The sequence below is a fragment of the Callionymus lyra genome, chromosome 11 (genome assembly GCF_982586985.1).
Source record: "Callionymus lyra chromosome 11, fCalLyr1.hap1.1, whole genome shotgun sequence".
Lineage (NCBI taxonomy): Eukaryota > Metazoa > Chordata > Actinopteri > Syngnathiformes > Callionymidae > Callionymus > Callionymus lyra.
In genome coordinates, this window is record NC_141828.1 from 10,792,149 (window position 1) to 10,814,735 (window position 22,587).

General features: G+C 39.7%; 1 protein-coding gene across 6 annotated transcripts; it reads right to left on the reverse strand.

Moving 5' to 3' along the window:
- Nucleotides 1-740: 740 nt before the first annotated feature.
- On the reverse strand, nucleotides 741-21,921 carry ikzf1 (IKAROS family zinc finger 1 (Ikaros)). 6 transcript variants are annotated; one of them, XM_087802138.1, is made up of 8 exons: nucleotides 21,726-21,921; nucleotides 17,175-17,228; nucleotides 16,981-17,094; nucleotides 9,256-9,540; nucleotides 5,134-5,301; nucleotides 3,880-4,005; nucleotides 2,771-2,902; nucleotides 741-2,556 (listed from the first exon to the last, which is right to left on the reverse strand). In XM_087802138.1, the coding sequence occupies exons 1-8, from the start codon at nucleotides 21,892-21,894 to the stop codon at nucleotides 1,850-1,852; spliced, it is 1,755 nt and encodes a 584-aa protein (XP_087658264.1). In that variant the 5' UTR covers nucleotides 21,895-21,921; the 3' UTR covers nucleotides 741-1,849. The 6 variants fall into 6 exon arrangements, with proteins under 6 accessions (XP_087658264.1, XP_087658262.1, XP_087658267.1 ...); XM_087802136.1 differs by having other exon boundaries at nucleotides 2,771-2,905; XM_087802141.1 differs by lacking the exon at nucleotides 9,256-9,540.
- Between the last annotated feature and the right edge of the window lie 666 nt (nucleotides 21,922-22,587).

The following is a 22,587-nucleotide window of genomic DNA, read 5'->3' on the forward strand; positions in this document are numbered from 1 at the left end:
AACATTAAACCACGACTGTTGGCTGCACCAAAATCTACTATGTTTATTATTTTTTTATATTGTAATGTATAATTTTAGCGTTTCTGTTTGAAACTTAGCTGGGGTCGGGGGTGAAAATGATGGTAAGCCTAAAGTGACCATATATTTATCAGGTAAAGTGTATAATTCATTCATTCATTCATTTTATACCGCTTTATTCCTTATGGGGGTCACAAGGAGACTGGAACCTATCCCAGTTTCATTGGGCGAGAGGCAGGGGACACCCTGGACAGGATGCCAATCTGTCACAGGGCACAAAAAAGACAGAAAACACACACACACTCATACCTATGGACAATTCCCTAAAGTTCTCAATCAACCTCTATGTTTTTGGACGGTGGGAGGAAACCAGAGTTCCCGGAGTAAACCCAGGCAAAAAGGGGGAAGCGACCCAGCAACCTTCAGATCTTTATATAGACATGATGTTTTACTTTTGTTCTCTATTGATTTAGACAAAAGAACACCACAATATTCACCCTTGCTGGTGCAACACTTGAGTTTCTCTTATAAACAATACATTTTAATGTATTTTATCATGAATTTAAATGCATTAAAGTCAAGTTGAGGACTAAAAATGAGATTTATTAGATTAATTAATCACGGATCATATTTAAGGAATCTCTCTCTTCTATAATCCCAATTATCTCACATGATTGTTTAACTCGATACATTCATACTGACATAAAGACCAAACTGTGCGCTTTTATACGTATAAAATATTCTTTATTGATTCTTTGCAAGCCTCTTCAATCCTCACATCACGTCTCCAGCAGCAAGTTCTGCTCAGGCTGAATAAAAACAAGGATGTAATAAATACAAAGAAAAGACGTGATAAATAAAGTGGATGTTCGTCATATCTACACTTTTATGTACAAGTTGGTCATGATGAAAAAAAAAAAATGATGGTAATGATCAATCATTTTTATTATTTTTACATGCGGTATAAAAACACTTCCACAAGTTATACAATCAGGTCGATGACTCCTTTCGCTTGGATGCTAGTGACTCCATCTTGTTTGTCTCGTCATATTTCTCTCCATTTCTTGTTCGATTATTGTCGCCATCTTCAGTTTGAGACGCTGTCTGAGCTGAAAGTGCTGCTCTACACAGAGTCTCTGCCGGATGACGACTTTCAATCCGCTCTTAAAGATATTCAATCATGACTTCTGTGGACAAATATCTCATCAAACAACTCAAACTAAAACCTCGGGGGGGACAAAAGATTAACGGTAAGATAAAAAAAAAAAATGAAAACAATTATCACATACATTAAAACGAAGCAAATTTATACAGCAGAAAGAAAAGGAATACGGTTTAGAAACATCGGCGCAAACATGCTGTAAGTCACTAATTGTGTCGAGAAATGTGCATTTAAATAAAGATTGATAATTGTCAATTTTCTCAAAATGTTTTAGATGTTAAATTGGTAAACCTTAAATACACCAGCGTCACACTGACGACCATGTGACGTACGAATGGAGCCGAAGATGAATCTACACTAAAACACACAAACACAAAATTATATGTTGCATAATGACACGTTTATACAATATAAAGATGTTTTTTTGAACAATATGAACTCATGTTTTGTACCATGAAAGTATCAGACGATTCTGAATGTACGGTTTAACACTAACCAATGATCATTGACCTTTCCAGGGTGTCCCCTCGCTGGAGGGGGGGGGGGGAAAGAGATCCGACTTGATGAGTCAAAGAACTGGTTATCGTGCGGAACTAACCAACGTATAAAATGTAGCATGACAAAAGTCCCCGCTGGAAGTGTGGCCCTTTTTTTTTTTTTTTTTTTTTTTTAGAAGCGGTGCTCGCCACGCGTGATGTGAGACGAGAACTCGTAGCGGTCTTGACTCCGGTGGCCGCACAGGTTGCACTCGAACGGGTCCCTGAAGCCGTGGCAGCCCATGTGGATGGTGTACATGACGTGGTCCAAGAAGAGGACGCGGCAGTGCTCGCAGCGGTACGCCCTCACCTGGTCGCCGTCCGACGTCATCACCTTGAAGCCCTCCGACGCCATCTCGATGCTGGCCCGGATGGCCTCGTACTGCCGCTGCTGCTCCTCCTTCACCAGCGGCAGCACGCCGTTCCTCACCCCGGAGGTGATGTGGTTGGTCAGGTAGATGAGCCCGGAGGCGCCGCCGCCGCCCGACCGGTCCTCGTTGTTGCTCTCGGTGTCGGTGGAGTCCTGGCCGCTGTGGCTCGGGGAGCCGTCCTTCTCGCTGGAGGCCGACTTGGACTTGGAGAGGAGCAGCAGGTTCTCGGCCGCGCTGTCTTTGGCCGACAGGTTGTGGGGGGCCCCGTTGTGGCCCTCGGCGGACGGCTTGTGGAGGGGGTAGATGGAGCCCAGGCCGATGTCGGAGGAGGCCGGGGAGGTCTGGACCAGGGGACGGAGGGACTCGGCTCCCAGGTAGCTGATGGCGCTGTTGATGGCCTGGTCCATGACGTGGGGCTGCATCATCTCGGCGGCGCCGTCGTAGGAGAGCTCCGACAGGTGTTTGTCTCCTGAGGGAACCAGGACACATGGTTAGAACATCGAAACACCTCACACATTAGTAGACCTATATATGTTTATTTTTATTTTACTTTAAATATATTCTGATTAATCTGAAATAGACCCGAGTTGATTCACGGATCGGCTGAAATAGCAAACATGAGTATCATCTACAGTGTGTCGTTGAGTATGAAGATGCAAGAGGAAGCAGATTGGGGCCCTTACCAACAAACTTCTGTGGCATAGTGCTCTTACGCTTGGCTACATTATTAGCTAGTCTGTCTAGCACCAGGGCTCTGTCTGTTCCCGTCTGGCTTAAGTCTTCTCTCTGTTCGCCCTGGCTGCTTTCTTCCTTTACTACTGGAAAAGCAAGACAGAGAGGTAGATTTTAGAGGCAAAGTGTAACTGCGGCTATTCTTGCAGAGCGAACCGTTGTGACTCGTGGGTCACTCTACGAAACCAGTGCCTTGTTGAGCTCTTTAGAATGGAAAAAAATGTTTGTTTTTTTAATCTTTTTTTTTAGTTTATCACCTTTTTATTTGAAGGCTTTTAGTCCCACAGAGAAGTAACGGCCTACGTCAAAATGTTCAACTAAAAACATTAAAGTAATTCATTAATTTCATCTTTATAAATGTGTCCTACTTTATGTTTAAAAAAAAAAACTGAATAAAAGTATATTTTTTTAATATATAATTGATGATAAATGCCTGTCCCACAGTGTTACATCCCTTAACATTTTCTGAAATGAGACAATGACACTTTTAATTTAAGTTAAGATAATACCACTCAAGCACTTAAAACAAGTAATAGAAAACGCCCCAAAAAATTGATGCAGTTATTTTTCAAATGTAACGTTAATTTAAGGACATTTTAAACTGAATTGTACACTTGCTAGATCGATATCTTATTGGTGTTTTATACACTGTTTTTTTTTATTTAAAAAGGGGTTATTACTCTTATTCTTTATCAACCACTAACATTTCAAAGTATCTTTGAATAGTTAACATAAATTCTATTAATCTCTCTCTTATATGTAATTTTGGATAATTTACTATAGTAAACAATGAATTTTTTAATTTTATCGGGGTAGGAAAAGTCACAGCGGGGTCATAATAAAAAGATCATTATACATTAGAAATGTATTTGTCTCTATATGACTTTAAAAAATATTTTCAAAAGATGGAAATGGCACCAGTTTGGTAGAATGACCCACTTACAAAGCACCTGGTCTATCATGTCCTACTGAACATAGTATTTAAAACTAGACAAGCTGTGCTTCGAGATAAACGGCTATGACTCCTGAGTCGTCCTCGGTGTGGAGCGTGAGTACGAACCGGCGTAGATGCTGTTCTGTCGGCCCATACACTGCAGGTAGTTGTGGCATCGCTCCTTGTGCTCCTCCAGAGAGCTGCGCTGCTTGTAGCTCCGTCCACAATACGCACATTTGTGAGGCTTCCCGACTGCGGAGGACATGACACCAGTTAAAAGGAGGTTCTCTCTTTAACAAAACATATTTTAAGCCCGTCTCCTTCACATATATTTCTATCACTGTCATGTCTGGAGAACTTCGTCCTTATTTGGGCCATGTCACACCAGAACTTCTGCAAAACTTTCACACACTAAACACGTCTTTTTTTTTTTTTTAACACATCTGCACTTCCTCTTGTCTAATTCTTGCTGCAGGAAGGTTTTCATGGTTTCATAACCGATTCTGGAAAGATGTTTTCTGGGAAAAATGGGTTTTACTTGCAAAGTAAAACCTGGATTCGTACATGAATACGTTCGACAACAAGTTGACTTTCTTCAAGAGCCAAATTAAACTGAATTATTGTTTTGTTGGAAACAATTAAATAGGTAACAAACTAATCATTTAATTTGCTGTATTTACGAGCTGTTGTCTCAAACTAGAATGTGACCTTATGTGGGCGGTGCTGTATATGACAAAGATCGCTATCTTTACTTTCTGACTCTCCGGCTTACAGACCTACTTATAATCATGCATCTTTTGAATTTTTGAAACTATTGTATTCTCTCCTTCCTTAAAGCGAGACTATGACCTCTAAGATGACCTTTTTCCGGTTTTATTTATTTGAAATACATTTTCTCTCAAATGTTTTGTTATTTTGTAAATATACATCTATACAACTATTTTTTTTAGACAATTTCCCTTGTGGATTTTGACACGCACATATTCTTTTATTTCACTTGTAAGCCCATTGGCAGTATTCATGTATAGTAGTAGCAAGTATATATTTTGTCATAATGAGCTGTTCAAGTGTTTTTCTTTTCTCGAAAAACCCCGTTGTAATAGTGATTTTATTTTTATTTTTAATTATTTATTGTTAATTATTATTAGTTATTATTCCCTCTTTTTAGCTTTGTTGTTAAGAGTAACATTACATGATCTTAAGATAAGCACATAACAAAGGTTAAATACATCATTTTAGTTATTATATTTCAAATATATTATTATTATTACATATATTAATAATTAGGTAAAAAATAATATATTTAATAAAAGAGAAATTAAGTCAAATTTGCCCTTTTTTTTTGTTTTCTCGATACAATTAATTTCTGAAGACACTCACCTGAGTGTGTGCGCAGGTGTCCGGTGAGCGCGTCCCTCCTGCGGCAGGCGTAGCTACACAGGTGACACTTGAAGGGTTTTTCGCCCGAGTGAAGTTTTATGTGACGCAGAAGGTTCCCTTTCTGGGTGAAGGAGGCGCCGCACTGGCTGCACTGGAAAGGCCGTTCACCTGTGGAACGACAGAAAACACCTTTCAGGAATGGAAGCTAGCTGCTAACATGCTAACAGATAGATATACTCTGTGGATTAACTCGTCGATTTTTAGCAAGTTTTGCGCTAAAAATGAATCAAAACCTTTATTTTTTTAACGAAATTTGGGGTATTTTTAGCAGATTTTTACACGTTTCTTCGAAACATGATGGTGACTTTACTGGCTTGCCATACATTGCTCCACTAAGTCAACCCTAATTTGTTTCTTAACTAAGTCAATTCTTGGTCAAGACCGCTTCAGAATCAGTAACTTTTATTTTCATTATTTTAAGTGTTGTAAACACAAAACTGGAAATTGTTGTGCCTTCTTCATCAAAACCTCACTCCTGTGATCCCAGGAACCAAATGATATTCTCTTTATTTCAAGTGTCTTCCAAATTCCTTCAAAATCCAGTTTATATATTATATATATTTAATTTAGTCCATCTTTATATTATGTCGTTTATCTTTTTGTGCATTTCCCCTCTATCTTTTCTGACGGGTTTTTTCACAGACAACATTTTAATGCAAATGGATTTGATGCATTTTTTTTTTTTTTTTAAAGGCCCCTCAAAAAAAGTCCCAGTGTAGAATGTGGCCCTTCTGGGGATTTATCTGCTGAGCACATACCTTACAACAGGTGTGTGAGCGGAACACAACCGTACGAGTCTGATCGTGACATTATTTTCTTAATTCTTTGAGGCTCAATGTATCTTATTATTAACCTCATTTTGACTTTTATTGAGAGTTTTTCAATTTCATGTTGACCTTGACAATGTATGTGACTTATCTCATATGGAACATTTTCATGGGTCACCATATCAACACCGAACACTGATCCATTTGATTTAAGACGAACATAAAGTAACTTTGGCGGGTCATGAGCATCTCCGGTGGCAGAGAGAACATCCAGAAGCTAGAGAGGTTTCACAGCAGAGCGACCCCCCCACCAGCCCCCCCAGTCTCTGCCTCACCAGCTCCTGGCACTCTGATCGAACAAGAGCCTTTCACACTCAACCTGCCAGCTCCGTGATGCGCCATTGCCCAGGTCAATTTGATCTGAAAATCTCATTTTTTTCCTCTTCTTCGTCTCTAAAATAAGAGCGGCGCATCACAATGCAAATGCGGCCTCATTTGAATAAATCGGAGGAAACACTTTGTGTTGAGAGCCAGTCTTCCTGATCAGCGCCTCTGGAATAAACCAATATCCAGCCGCTCCGACTGTTGTGGCATTCTGTGAGGACCTTTTAATGCGGCTCGCTCGATTTTTTTAGTCAAAGGCCCCCCATAAAATAAGAGTCACCAGTGAAGCAGCAAAAATATATCAAAGGGAAATTCATTAAAAATGCATTTCAGGAGCAGAGACTCGCCACAGAATATTTTCGATTGAAATCGGAGGCACTTCATTATATCGCTCATTGTACTTTCTCTTGCATTTACATTAGTGCTCCTTTTCTTCCAGCTCCACTTTCATTAGTTTCTCAAGCTTGACAGTTAAGAGCCTTTTCGCGCAGAGGTTCCCCACCAGTGCCTCGACTTCCGAATAAAAGAATATCAATCTTCAAATTTGAAGAACTTTTAACGGCCCGATAATTGCGGCTCCATGAAGAGTCCATTTAATTGCCGAGTTGATTCAGAAGCGACGGGCGACTTTATTTATTTATCTACGGGAGACACTTGGTGTCGTCTGCATCCTAATGTCATCGACTAGTGTTTTAGATGAAGTTAACATCGAGTGTCTAATCAAAGTATTTCCACTTCCATCTATATATATATATATATATATATATATATATAAAATAAATTTAATTACCGGAGGTTATGGTCCTTTTATTAAGGAGGTTATGGTCCTTTATCAAAGTAACCCAAAAACTGATGTTATTGATCTTTCAAAAATAGGTTGACCAGCAACCGGTGGAGTTCTGGACATCCATCTGGGTTAAGGAAGTTTTTTGAAGGATCTCTGAAACGCTTTTAAGGCTGCTGCTTCTTTAAGATCTATTAATAAATCTGAAAAACCTTTCTAAAAAGCTAGCGTTACTTGTGGTGTAGCGGTTTGTTCCGTGTTCACCCTTCACGCACCACAGGATCCATCATGTTCAGGTCGACCATTCTTTCATCAGTTATTTTGATATTGGGGGGTTTTAAATGTCATCTGGATCCGATAGTCTATTGAAGAGGCATCATTTAATGTTGCTCTGATCGATTTTTATATTTTTAGTGCAGTGTGTTGTACAATTGAGTTGCTATATCTTTGACACACTATCCCTTGTGTTGTCTCAGGGTCGAGGTGACCCGAAGGCCCGAAAAAACAAACGCGTTTGTGGTATCCCTTGTGTTGTCTCGGGGTTAAGGTGACCCGAAGGCCCATAAACAAATGTGTTTTTGGTACCCCTTGTGTTGTCTCTAGGTCAAGGTGACCCGAAGGCCCAGAAACAAATGTGTTTGTAGTATTCCTTCTGTTGTCTCTGGGTCAAGGTGACCCGAAAACAAATGTGTTTGTCGTATTCCTTCTGTTGTCTCTGGGTCAAGGTGACCCGAAGGCCCAAAAAACAGTTTCTGGACCTCCCTGGCTTCTAGAAATACAAATGCAGTGGTGGAGGTTGTTCACATTGACCCAGAGACAACACAAGGGATACCACACACACCTTTGTTTTCGGGCCTACTAAATCTGAGTCTTTAACCCACTGATGGAAATTTTGATGGTCTCGTAGTTATGTAAAAGTTACGCAGTGACGATCATGATAGTTCACCTGTTCAAGATTAAACCAATTGTTTCAGAGTATATGAAAAAAAAAGTATAAATGTTACATATTAGGGCTTTAATATAATTTTCCAGCGTTGAAATAATGTGGAGACTTCACTTCAGTATCATCACATGACCTCCATCATGGGAGAAGTGCTCTTAACTTGGAGCAGGAAGGAGCGAAGCAGACGATGGTGTCGATCAAATGGTGTCAATGTTGTCATGAACGAGCAGAGAGAAAATCAAACGTTGAATCACAGTGTCGTGCTGAGATACAAAATAGGACTTGAACCTCAAAACATGACGACAGAAAAAGCGAGTTAAGAGGAGGCTTACGAAAACTGCACTTTCTAGTTTTACTTTCTGTTTATTTATACCAATTTCTTCTTTTTTCAAGTCAAGTGTGATTCAGCATTTTCCATTTTTACCTCTACTGAGAATGTCTCTTTTTTTCTTCCCTACTTTTCTCTGCAAACAGCTATTTTTAGGTTTTCAAGGAAGGTTTGGAACTAGTATGTTTTGTTTTTTACCACCCCGACAGCGCCGTGCTCTTTTAGAACCAGCAACAACAGCAGCAAAAACATAATAAATAACAGAAATCCATTGAATAATTAAACTTTAATGTGACTTTGTTTTTAAGAGAGATGCTAGAGACCAGTGTATCCTGAACCTGCTGACATTTGTTTTTTTTTGCTGTGAACCCAAAACGGTGCTTGAATCCTGCACTTGTTGTTTTTTCTTATTGTATGCTGTGACTCAGTCCTTGGCAGAGGTATGTGCTGACTCAGTACACTACATAATTTATGTTTGTCATTTTATTTAAACCATAATGCACACACCGCTACACTTTTTTAGGATTATCTTAAAACTCATCTATTGCGGTCATAATTCTTAAAATAATAACAAATAATTCATGGATTTTCTTAAAGGTGACATGTTTATTTAAAAAAATTGCACCTGTGACTGTCGTCAGGGAAGAGGTGGGCGGCGTTGTTTCCATGTGGACTGACGTCATGAGACGTTCAGTAACCACAGTGAGGTTTGGACGCGCAAAAGTGTGAACCAAACCTGGAGGATTAAACCAGTTCCATACACAGTAAAACTGGTCAACTATTTGAAAAGGGTGTCAAAGTAGTGCTGAGTGTGTGTGTTGGATTTCTACACCTGGGTGCGGTGGGAGGTGCTTACCAGTGTGGCTTCGCTTGTGCACCATCAACACATTGGGGCCAATGCAAACTATGCCGCAGATATCGCACTTGAGCTTCCCGTTGGGCAGCCGGATACCCCCGGCGGAGGAGTAGGCCTTGACTTCGAGGCCCGGCGCCGAGCCGTTCACCTTGACCCCCGAGGACGCGATCACGCGCAAGTCTTCCGCACACTCCTCCTCTTCCTCTTCCTCCTCCTCCATGCCATTCACGTGACAGGCCAGCCCATTCTCCTCATCACTGCGAGCCTCAACTTTAATGTTACAGGCTGGAAAAGAGGGCAAGGAGGGGCCACCATTTAGAATAGCAGAGCTTTCATGATGAAATGGAAAATGTGCTGATGCGTTAGATTCTGCTCCGAGGGCCCCCGGCTACGCTCCCGTCTAGTCCCGAATGAACAAGATGTCCACCTTGTGGTCATTTTTTTTTCTTCATAGTTAGCGTGTTCAAGACTCTAGGTTCATTACCGATCGTTCACCGCGTCTAGTTCACTGGGGGTTTTTTTCTATGTCCTGAGACTGATGCCATGAATGTGATGCCTTTTGTGTCATGAGCTACAGAAAATGTAAAAAAGTACCAAGTCAGCTGTTGTAAAAGACATAATTTTAGCGTAAATATAAATCTACAAGTTTTTACATCTTGAAAATCACAAATAGATCTAAAACCTAATATATTTATTAAAACATTTAAAAAAAAGTAAAGCAACACTTTCATTCATTTTAAAATATATATATATATATATATATATATATATATATATATATATATATATATTTTGGGAGTATAATCTCATGTTTAATAATCCAAATTGAAAAGGAAACATTATTTAAGAGCATTTTAGTAGCATTGGTTTGATGAAGCTTCATGAAGCAGTGTCACTATGTTCAGACTCCACTAGATGGCGGTCTCTGCACTATTTTCCTTTTGTTTTGAACAACTGTTCTAATTTAACATCAAATCCTTTTTAAACTGACGGCGCCACCTACTGACCTCTAAACAACATGACACTGTTTCGTCAAGCTTCATCAGACCACCACTACATTTTTGATCCCACCGCGTAACATTTATTTTGTTTTGGCTATTACAAGTGAAATCAACCAAACATTTGCAGGAGACAAGGTCTTAAACTGGCAAGTTTTAACATCCCATGATGCTTTAATTGATGTTTCCTCCTAGCTACAAAAGCACTTAACTGACCAATCCTCGACAATCTTCTACATCATATAACTCAATGACATTTTCTTGGAATAAACTTTTTTTTGTAATGAAAAACTTGTAGTTAAACTAAACTGTTTTCTGGATAGCATAGTTAGCTCATAAAAATGCTACATGAGGTCATTCCGGGGTGAAATTTGTCAATTTGTTTCTTTGAATATTTTGAGGAGTTATAAGTATTTCTGTTATAATTAAATAAAAATAATACAACGTTAATTTCTTCTTTCAAATTAAGGACATTTTTTAAGTCGGAAAAACACTTTATTAACGATAGTCTTACCATATTTGCTTGATCTGACTAATACATCTCCTAGAAGTAATATTCAGGTTTGAATCAATAAGAATCATTAAGTTATTTATTAATGATTGGGGTTATTTATCATAGAAATTGACATTATAATGGAAGCTGTACTATAGTTAATGACAAATAACTCATGCTCACATTCACACAATTAGTTAAATTGGTTAAATTCCATATTTAGAGGGCGAGGCTCTGTCGTGAAAAAGGCAGTTGCCGGCCGTTTTATAATTCACTCCCGTCCTTCCCTTTCTGTCACTTCTCCATAATTCTTAGAATTTCAGTTCGACAGACCTTCTCTCTCAAGCTTCCTCTTTTTTCCATGGATTCCTATATTTCATGTTTCCACTTCTTCCTCTTCGCTTGAACAAACAGCCGCGGGCGTTGGGAAACCAGACATGAAAAACCACAGCGAGCCGCGGATCTATCACTTCCCTGTCGCGCTGCGAGGAAAAACGAGGACTCGACGCGCACATGACTCGTGAATACACGACGAGCTCTCTCTCGGACTCCATTGTCATGGGACAAATAGAGGAAGATCGACTCCTTTAAGAAACATCTTAAGACGTTTTTTATTTGTTCAGGCTTTTCCTTGATTTTCTGGAACTCCTGTTGTGTTATCAGTTTTATCTTGATCTTTAAAGTATATACTTTATTGAATATTGTTTTGATTGTTTAAGCGCTTTGTGACCCTGGTCTGGAAAAGCGCTATACAAATAAATTACTTACTTACTATCTTATTTTCCTTTCATTCCTCACCTTTCATCTACTTTAAAAAACATGTAAGTTTTCATCTTATGCTTTGTAGACGACAAGTATCAGGACATTCCGAAGCGAGTGCTAAGTGTCTCCATTTATTTTTTGCCCTAAACAAACTAGAAACTAGATCACTAGTAGCAGTTCTAAAAAGTGAACTGATCTCATGGTTGTCAATCTAAATTCAGTCTATAAGAAGTAAAAGCTTGGAAAGCTAAAGAAAATGCCTTGATAAAGCTCTACTATGAATCTCTCACAGACGTGTGTGAAGTGAGAGTGAAGAACATGTTTACTGTGGTAAGAAAAGCGGGAGGAGCTCGTCATCCAGCTGAGACTTGGAGTAGAGCTTTTGTTACGTACTTTATAAAAGGATTTTTCAAGAACCCTGAGAGTGTAGCGTAATTTTTTGACGTTCTTTAGCCAGAGTGGGTTAAAGATGAACGCTGCTACATCATGACATGTGTTAATGCAGTTTAGCCGTAATATATTTCTATTTATTACTGTAAAGAAAGTTGACTTCAACTTCACATTTTCAATTTCATTCTAATACATACACGTCTATGTTCGAGCAGCACATTTAACGTGAGGAAACGATTGCTGGTCGTATCTTTCATCTCAGTGTTCGAGTCACATAACAGGATCAGGTGGAGAGCGCTGGTGAAAAAGTCTGCAGCGGCGCCTCGCGTGCGTCGTCCTCGTCCCTGCTTTCTCTCGGCTTCCTGTGCGGCTATTTCCTGTTTGTTGTTGCTCTCGTTTGCCTCAACAGAGTGTGATGGTGTGAGATGAAGTGTGTCACTCCGCCTGTACTGACGCGCTCGGACTGGATCCATGCGAAGGGTCTTTATGAATCAGACACAATGATTGACGTAGCAATTTTTTTTCGTTTGAGAGGAAATCTGGTGGGAATTTCCGTAGTTAATGTTTTTAAAAACGGCTTAACGGCTCTTTTGAATGCATCCTATAGTATTCATTTTAATTCATTTAAATAATTAACTTTGACTTTAACTGACACAGAACAGTTTTTTCTTTCGCCCCATTGAAATTAAATGGAATGAATCTATTGATTTTGGATTGTTATTTTTATTTCTCTTCCAATTGAAGTGAACTCACTTCCCACTCTGGCCTTGGGAACATCTCATTCCAATATGCAATAAAGTGGCCAGAAAATGTCAAGTAAATACATTTGAACTAAACAATAATTATGGAATACATTTCTATAAGTTCTAATAGAACAAGTGAGCAGATGGAGGAGACGAGTTACTCTATCTTGGGAATTATTTCGGATGCTTTCGTACAAGAGGGAGCAGATGAAATGACAAGAAGTCAATTTAACAAATAAAATAATACAAAGGGATAATAATTGTCATATAAATCACCTTTTATTCCCAAAAAAAAGGCAATAATTCCCACTTTTACTCTTTTGTTTTGGCATTAACAATTACATTTTGATATGGGATGGGATGACCATCTGGATTCGTTTTTCTATTGAAGTATTTGTCACTCCCTGTGACAATAGAAATCACCATATGTGTGTGTAAATGAGCGGGGCAAGTGTTTTTCTCATGATTAATAATGTTTTTATTTTGCTGCTAAAGTCTTCCCCACTCTCTGCATTGTTGCTATTAGCCACCAGACTCACAACTTCCCATCATGTGTTAAAGGAGAACTGTTGAAAATCTTTGTTTGTTAGTTTCTGGCGGTCATAAATACATGGTCAGAGCGTTAGGGAACCACCTCTCATGGATAAGAGGAAGTATAAATGGGAATAGGAAGAAGTTTTTTGACTCGATGTCACGCATCCCCAGCAGCTCTGGTTTGGGAAGCAGTTGTCGAACAAACATAACAGCCTGTCAATAAAGTCATCGAGATGAGAGTCGTTTTTTTTTGTTATCTGACATAGAGGAACAAGGCAGGAGCAACGAGTGCAGATATAGAAGCGAGGTGTGCAGAGTGGAAAGACGGCGAGCCGACTGAAAGTTCCTGTTGCAGAGCCGCTCGGCTCTCATTGCCTGAAAATAACCCAAAGGCGTGGAACACCGAACCAGACTTTTCCCTCTTACACCATTTTAAACGCTCAATGTCTTTTTCTCAAGCACGTTCGCTGGTTTAAAAATAAATAATCTTAGCAACAACCGAGTATCATGACGTCACTTTGCATCCTGGGGACGTTTTCTGACTTTGATAGGATCAGGAACAGCTACTTATAAAGATAATGTTTGACAAAGTTTTGCTGATCGGGTAACTGTGGTACAAACCCAGAACCATCAATGATTGTCAAACTTGCCTGAAGTATGTGAATCAGGAAGCATCAAAGGAACTAGTCGGATCACTAGAAATGTACTCACTGCTCTAGTCTCAGGCTCGGGTTCGAGGGTTTGAATCCGGCCCGTCACGTCAAACCCTAGATTACCCACAATGCATTCTTAAATCATGAGCCGTGATAACGGACAAATCCGTTAAATTGCATTTATTTGCCTTAAGAATAAAAATAAAGTCCGTCTTTTGCCGGAAATGTTGTATTATTTTCGTATTATTTTCTCAGATATCCATTTATTGTATTTTGTAGGCTAATTAATATCTAATTAAAATTGACACCCACAGTGTTGAAGACTTGCATATCTTCTTTATCCAGGCACAGGACTTGGCCTAAGTGTAACATTCAGTTTGGACAGCCCTGGTCCAGTTTGAACAAAGTGTTTTCCTGGTCTGGCCTTATAGGCTGATCAAGAACTCATCCAAGGAGTGAGTGTGCCTTAAAACGTTGTTAATAGGCCTATTTTAAACTTATTTGAACTAATAAAATACATTTAAAAATAAAGTGTAGATCTTTAAGAGATGACTAGTTGGAGCAAAGTATTTATGAAGGACTCGGATCAAAACAAGGATTCTTTAATTCTATTGGGTCAAAGAAAGTGTTTCTGGTATAAAGTAGACTTTGCATGTATATACTGTATATATATATGTAAACTCACAAGTATCATTGTGTGCTGGAATTTATTATTTTGTTTATCTACATTAATGTATGTAACCTAAAACGACAACAGACTGAAATGAGTCTCATCTCTGAACATCCTTTGATGATTTCAAAAGTGTAGATGTTTTTGTCGGAGTTGCGTGTCTGCATTTCTGCTCGAGCCGCGACAACATCACATCGGCTGGGAAAAGCGATCTGCAACAGGAAAGAACCTGGTTTTGAGGTTTTCTTCGCTCTCGATACTCTGAGGTCCGCTGTCCCACATATCGTCCCCCCCTTTTGCTTTTCTCGGTGCAGAGCGTCACGCAACACATGATCCCGGGCGATAATTCGAACCCTCCTAACTCTCCTTCTCATCGCTCGCTGAGATGCACCAGATACTTGCACTTCCCTTCTCTCGCCCCGATGCACACACGGCACTTCTGCCAGTGATCGTACAACAGCTGTCGGTTATTCCGACACTTTTCACTTCGGACTTTCATTGGCGTTTCAGTTTGTAAATCTGTTTTGTAAAGAATTCTTAAGTGAGGCGATATGCAGATGATATATCCCTCTATGTCCATGTGTGTACGTGTGTGTGTGTGTGTGTGTGTGTGCAGGTGATGTTCCTGAACTCTTTATCTCCAAGAGTGTTGAAACTGTCTGACTGCAAGTTCTTCTTAGGAAACTCTTACACATCCTATTTCAGTTTCCTCTCGCAGTTCGCTTCAGCGGCTGCTGTTCTGCCTTCTTGGATCGGTGGAAAAACCCCAAAATGTTGAATTTCTTTACTTATTTTCAACATCCAGAGCCCTGTTTTTTTTTCCAGGTATGTTCATGTCTGGAGGCCCTAGACCACGGAAGCATGAATTGGACAAGAAAAGTAACCCCCCAAAATCTCCCACAGATCATATCCCACGAGGGATATTCCGTGAAAACCAGTGCCATTTTCACTTTCTTTTATTAAAAACCATCCTATTAATATCATTCATCTAAACCACTCCCTAATGAATGAATCCATTTAATATAGTGTAATATAATTAAATGATATACATACCCCTTAAATACGTCTTTTACTTCATAGTTTAAAAAGTATTTCCGACTCTAACATGCATCAAGGAGTGAGAAGGTTAAAGGTTAACAGATTGAATTTAACTAAAATTGATGATCATTAAATGTGTTTATATTTTGTCTATTTTTGAGAGCTTATGGAATGGACACTTGTTTTGCTAGCTGTAGAAATTCTTCACAAATAAGCGAATAGTTGCAACAATATGACAATTTAAAAGTCACCAAACAATTGTATTATAGATGTTTGAGCCTTGGAACCTGCTTTCTGTGAGTGTTTAGTTTTTATGCTAAAAGAAAACCGTATATTTCATCTACTAAAGGTGGTTTTAGTAAATGTAAATATGTAAAATCAGTGTATATTGACGATCATGGACAAATATTCCCAATTAACTTTTATAAAGACATACATACTCAAATCAAGGTGCATTTAAACATGTGAGAGTAGATGTAAGAGCTGATATATTAATGGATAGAATGTTCTTGAAGATCCTGATGATAAACTATCAGCTAAAATCCTCACCTTTTCTCATCCTCTTCTTCTCTGGGCAAAACGTTCTCAACGTATTTATGCAACATTTAAGAAGTTTAACACAAGGCGAGAGATGAATGATTGAATATGATATGAGGAATTTTAGCATTGTTCCGGTGTTATAAAGGAATGTTTTAAGTAATTAAAAAATGACTTGTATGGCCTCTAACCGCTGCTGCTCTTTTCTAAACTATAAAAAAAACACAGAAAATGTGACTTTATGACACATAGCATAACAGTAATAGAACCCCATGTAACAAAATGTTATAAATTGTCATTTGATGTCTTTCTTTTAGGGTTTGCTACATTTTCTATAGTTTTGACTGCTCTGCCACTAACAATTTCAACACAATTCTTAAATATTAACTTTAAATGTACAGTATTTTTTCTTGCTGATCTCCTGTAAAGGTTCTATTATTTAAGAAATATTCCTGTTTTATTGACTATTTTGGACGTGTTGGTATTGAACCACTTAGACTTGGAGAGTAAATTGATCCAGATTCAAAAGGAAACTGTGATGTGGAGGCAGATGTCAAGGCTTCCTTCTTTCGCCACGATATTCCCTGGCTGGATGTTCTCGAGCTCAAAATCAAGGCCACATTAGCTATTCCTTAAGATTCGTCTCTACTCAAGACATGGCATGGATCAAAGGCGGCTATTTTTAACGTTTTGCCAAATGACCTAAATGTTTTGCTTGTGAAGTCCGAGCGACGGCGGGAGAGTTTCCCCCTCCGGACGTGTGAAGGTATTAGCCGCGTTTATGGTTCTTACTTTATCGGTTTGATTCGAGCCGCCGTGCGAGCGAGACCACGGGGGAGGAAGGAAGGTCCGGTTACTGGCTACTGCGGATGATGGTTGTGTGCTCAGAGGGATGTGGTGCGGGTACCTTTGTCGCCTCGGTTGTTCTGCTGCAGGGCGGAGCCGGTGGACAGGTCCTCGGGGACCGCCATGGGCTCCTCGGCGTCCTCGGACGTCTCGTTGGCGGGAGGGGATTCTCTGCCTGCGTTGGGACAGGAGACCAGTCACTCACCAGTTCACTTGTAATGTAGCTATTGTGTACTCTCTGGACTCAATCTTTACCTGGCATCTGGGCCAGTTCCTGCGCCTCCTCTGTCTCCATGCGGTGCAAGTACTCTGCGAGAGACCAGGTTTAATCAAGGTGAGGAAACATCACTGAGGGAAGCGACGCTCGCCGTCCTCCACATCACACCGACACTTCCATTACAAGTCTGACAGACAGAGTTCGGGTTCGGATCTAGAGGGGGGTTGAGGGACTGGGGGGGGGGGTCGTGGTCCACGCTTGGAATAGCTTTCGCATCACATTTGTTATTTATTGTTAATTTCCTGCCACGTAATCATCCAAAAATGCAAACTGACTGCCGCAAAATTAAGCAGAAAATTAACTGGACCCCGGGTCAGGGGGATGCGGGCGCTCGGCGGGGCCCGGCTGATCGCTGCTCGTGTTCTCTCTAATTTGGTGAGCATGCATGGCTGAGCCCACTCGCGGCCCGAGCGCAGACGCCGTCAGAAAAACAAAGACACGGAACAGAGACGGACGGACGGAGATTACAATAGAGGTCGGAAGGGTCGGAGACGACGGTGCGACAGAAAAGAAATTGAGCGCTAGAGAGGAAAAAAAAAAAAGAAGAAGACGATGAGCCTGTCCGGAAGTCTTTCTCTGGCCCGGGCCTGAACATCTGAGGAGTCGACCAGCGCACCGTGGCCCCATTAATAATGGATGGCCCTCAAGCCTGCAGCAGATGGGGCCCGTGGCGTCGCCACTTCAAGAAGCCCGCCGCTGCCCGGTCCAACAGCCACACAGGGAGAAGTGAGGCTCCCGAAAATAGCGAAACGAGCCCAGGGGAGAAGAGGAAGCGAGGCCTTCCTGTTTCACTGACAGATGGCTCCACACGTTTGGAACAAATAGTGGGAAGCGATGAGGCTGCTCTGTCGCAATGCTGCTGCCGCCGCGGAGTCAGGAGCTTTCGGGGAGGACGCCCCCAAGATGCGAGACCCGGCGGGGTTAAAGGTCAACGAAGGGTTGGCGGGTGCTACCCCCCCACCTGCCTCTAGAGGCGACGGGGGAGTTCTTCTTGTGCTGTGGTTTGGAGGCGAAAGGGGGGGCGAAGGAGGGAAACACCCGGGTGCCTGGGGAGACGAGGGGGGCGACGAAGAGTTCCGACACCCCGCGTGGGCCGGTGGAAAATGAGGGTTTAGGAAGTGACATTATCGTCTTCGCTAACTGACACAGACGCTCCTACAAACTCAATATATCCTGACAATTACAATGTATTTTAAATCAATTTTCCTCCCGTGTTCTTTCAATAAATAATCGAGTACTTGATAAAGGTGAACTTTCCAGGGTGTCCCCTGCCTCTCGCCCTAGCCGGGACACACCATTAGCGCCCTGCGACCCCTCGATGGATGAAAATAAAAGAAAGGAATTTGAGTTTAGATAAAATGGAACAAATTAAAAACAATGGACATTATTGCTTCAATGCTGTGGCGTGAGCTAACGTGCTAATTGACGAGACTTCATGACAACTAGAGATCACAAGTTGAAGTTGTTTCCTCGCGTCAAACATTTTACTTTATGGTCGATCAGGTTGAATATTCATTTCGTCGTGAGCGTGTTTGTGTTCAAGTGTGCAGCAGGTGGAATCAACAAAGTTGCAAGGCGACTGGAAAAGTGTTGCTCTGAGTGTGAGGAAGGCAGGATGAGGCTTGTGGGTTGAGAGTGTTTTCTCGGTCTGTGTGTGTGTGTGTGTGCGTGTGTGAGTGTGTGTGTGGTGCGGGGGGGTGGAGGAGGTGTTGGGGGTGCAGGCATCTGCTCATCGTGAGGTGCAGCAGCTACAGCAGGAGCAGGGTGGAGATGAGAAACCGTTAACAGATACTGGGACCACACCAGTCAAGTCTTCTGGATGGCCCTGGAGGAAGCCGAGTGTGTGTGTGTGTAAGTGTGTTTGAGTGAGTGTGTGTGTTTGAGTGAGTGTGTGTGTGAGGAGAATTGATCACATTTAAACATCAACCACCTACAACTTATAATGTGAAGTGATGTGATCAGTTATTAATTACTACTTATTTATTGTTATTAATACTGTTATTACTTAGAATTTTGAGAAACACTGTTATATTATTGAGATTTTGGGCAATAAAAGTGTATAATCAATTTATTGATTAACAGGTTGCTTCTTATTTTCTTAACTTAAACACACAGTTTAATTGAGGGCAACCTATTTGGTTTGTCTTTTTTAAAATTCTGATAAAAACACTTCAAAACGGTGCTGAAAAATCTGAATGACTACGCATATCAGCAGAAATAAATATTTATTTTTAAATTAAATGATAATTAAAACAGAATGTATACTACATCTACATCAATACGAATCAGATTTTTTTTTATAATCTTTAAAAAAAATCGTATCCCTGATCATAAGCACAAAAAATACAGTTTGTTTTTCCTTTCAAGGTAAAGTGAAGTTAACAAACCAGCAACAGATATTAGTTTACAATTATTTTTCACAGGTATTTAATGTGTTATTACCTCGATGTTTAACCTACGAAGTCACCTTAGTGTTGATTGAAAAGTTTTTAAACCCCTTTTAAAATATCCTTTTTAAATTAAATGAACAAGTACAAAATACACTTTTTAAATAAACTAACATGTACACAGTAATCATGCTTTTATGAGTTGTTTTAAGAAGAAAAATACAATTTCAATGATAAATGATCTATAATTGTAAATTTAATATACATATTAAATTGTGGTTGTAATATTTAAGACTATAAAATATGTAATGATGTGATAACAAATGAGCAAAAGGACGGACAGAAAAAGTGTGAAAAGTCTCTCGCCAAAAGGAGGCAAACATTTAAAATGAAATACAACTTGTCGATTAAAACTACATTCATCATAATCAATGAAACGGTGATAAGAGACTGATATAGAATCATTCAGAATTACACATATTTTAAGTTAGTTAATATAATTCATGCTAATGTTAGTTTTACTAACAATATATTGAAACACGATGATGATCTCACTCAGATTAAAGTTGACATATTTGACATAAACGTTGGGGATAATTCAACATTTAGCTTTAGGAAGTTTCAGGTCAATTATTAATATATATACACATAGAAAAGAGACATTTAAAATCTAATAAAACGTTTTTAAGTTTATAAATTATACTTTGACATATTGTAAGTCATTTCAACTACATGTAAAAAACAACTTCTAACGATTCACTGACAGGCAATTTAAAAATTAACAATAGGTAAAAGTATTCATAAAGATTGTTTCAAAAAATAACTCTAAAGTTACACATAATATAACTTAAATACTTTGTGTTAAATCATAGTGTTAAATGAAAACATTTTGAGAGAAGAAAATAATAGATCTTTTTAAATGATTATATTATTTGTGTTAAATATAACTTGTAAAGGTTTAAATCAAACCTTAACAGCGGCATTATCAGAAAAGTAAATAAATATATTCTTAAATTATCCATTACCATTTAGAAAGAGACATTTGGTATTTAATTTACAAATGATTCATTAACACGATCACTTTTTTAAAAAATGAGAGAAAATTAATTGTTTTCTGGGGGATGGAACAAAAAAGAGCAGCTGTTTTGGAAAGATTATGGATGTATCTGATTTCCCAATTCAAACTGAACCCAACTTAGACGATTCATCAGTCATTTTAATTGCGATATTGTTTTTAAAAAAAAAAAATCGAGTGCGGTGACCTTTTCTTCCCACGACATGGTGACCTTTGCTCCCGCATGATCTGTCTGATGGAGGTGTCGGGGAGCGGATGGGGGAGAAGTTTCCTTCATTTGCATCCGACACACTTGACTTCTCCGCTATTCTGAGCTTAGGATCATTTTAATAACTGTCTGTCTGGCTCTCCCCTCCTACTTCTGTTTCTGCTTGACAAGAAACGTGATGAAGTATCGCATCTTCTTCTTCTTTCAGGCTGCAGGTGTTTTTTTTTTTTTAAATATACATTTCCTGACATTATTCTCAGAATCTAAAAACAGCTGGAATTCACTCTCGTTTCTGATATTTGACAAGAGGAGTTGTTTGTGAAATAATAAAAGAAAAAATAAATTAGGATTTGTGCAAGAAAAATTGAGGAACTTTGACGTCACTTTGAAGTTTAGTGCGTGTGTGTCGTTAACAGCTCGTGGTGTTAAGAGGCAGCTGTGAAAAAAAAAACAACAACGGCGCAATAATCGGTTTTTAATTCGTTTTGTTGTGTGTTTTGAAGCCACCAAATATGTTGATTTAAAATAAAAACATGTTTGAAAATAAATGGCTGAGCAACAGGTGCGATAAAAGCAGGAAATCATTTTAGTATTTAAGTTTTTTAGGGGGAGGGGGGGTTAAAATGTTTAGATCCAAGGATTCCCGGAAGGAAAAAAAAAGTGGGAAAAATTCCTGCTTTTTAAAAAGGAGTTATTGAGAACTAATAAAAGTTTTAAAAGAGTTGGATGAGTTGAATTAAAAAAAAAGTTTTCTAAAAATCGTTGAGAGACTTTTTTCCACAAGTCCCGAGGCGGAAACAGTGTGAGGATTAAAAAAACAGAAGAAAAAAGAGTGTTAAATTGGGATGGAGGGGTTTACCTGCGATCCCTTGAGTCTGCAGGATGAAGTTCTTCCAGCTGTCTCCGGCTCCATGTGCTGGAGGTCGCAGCGCCGCGGCCCCGTGGAGCTGCGCCCTCAGTCCCTCCCCTCTCCACTGCACTTCCTCGTTCCAGCCCAACATCTCTGCCTCTGACACCGACTCGGGCATTTTGCTCGCTTTTATCCGCAGGCCGGGTCCTGCAAGCGAAGCCTCCCTCCGAGCCCTGGCACCCGCCGCAGTGTCGTGCCAATAAGAGCTGACAGCCAGCGGAGCATCACTGGCAGCCATGCATGAGATGGGATGAGGCGAGTGGACCACTCATTGTTTATTTAGTTCATTCTCACACAGGACCCTTGATGGAGGGGTACGGCGAGGGAGGAGGGTGGAGGGGTGTATAAAGGGGGGGTCCCCTCACCCTCGTATAGAGGACCTGTCTGTCACCTGCTCTGAGATCCAGAATCAGCCCATGAAATTAACTTTTTTTTATTCCATGTAATGAGTTCTTTAACTGGTTCTTCTGTGAGGGACTTTTTTTTTTCGTCTCCGGGGTCACCACAACAGTTTGGTCCGTACAAAAGTTACAATTGCAGTGTTTTCCTTTTTGTTTTATCATCATACATAGATATTTATCTAATTTTACTTATATAACATCCTGGGCAGACATTTCCAAATCTGGCCCCGGGGGATATCTTGAGGTCCTTTTGTTATTTTAATTTACTTGAGGCTGACCATCAGTATTAACCATTAAAATATACATACAGTAGTTACTTTAAACGGCTTTATTTCCTTGAAGTTATAATACTTACCTGAGCCAAGACAACACTTTCTGAACATATTAAAAATACATTTTAAAACAAAAAT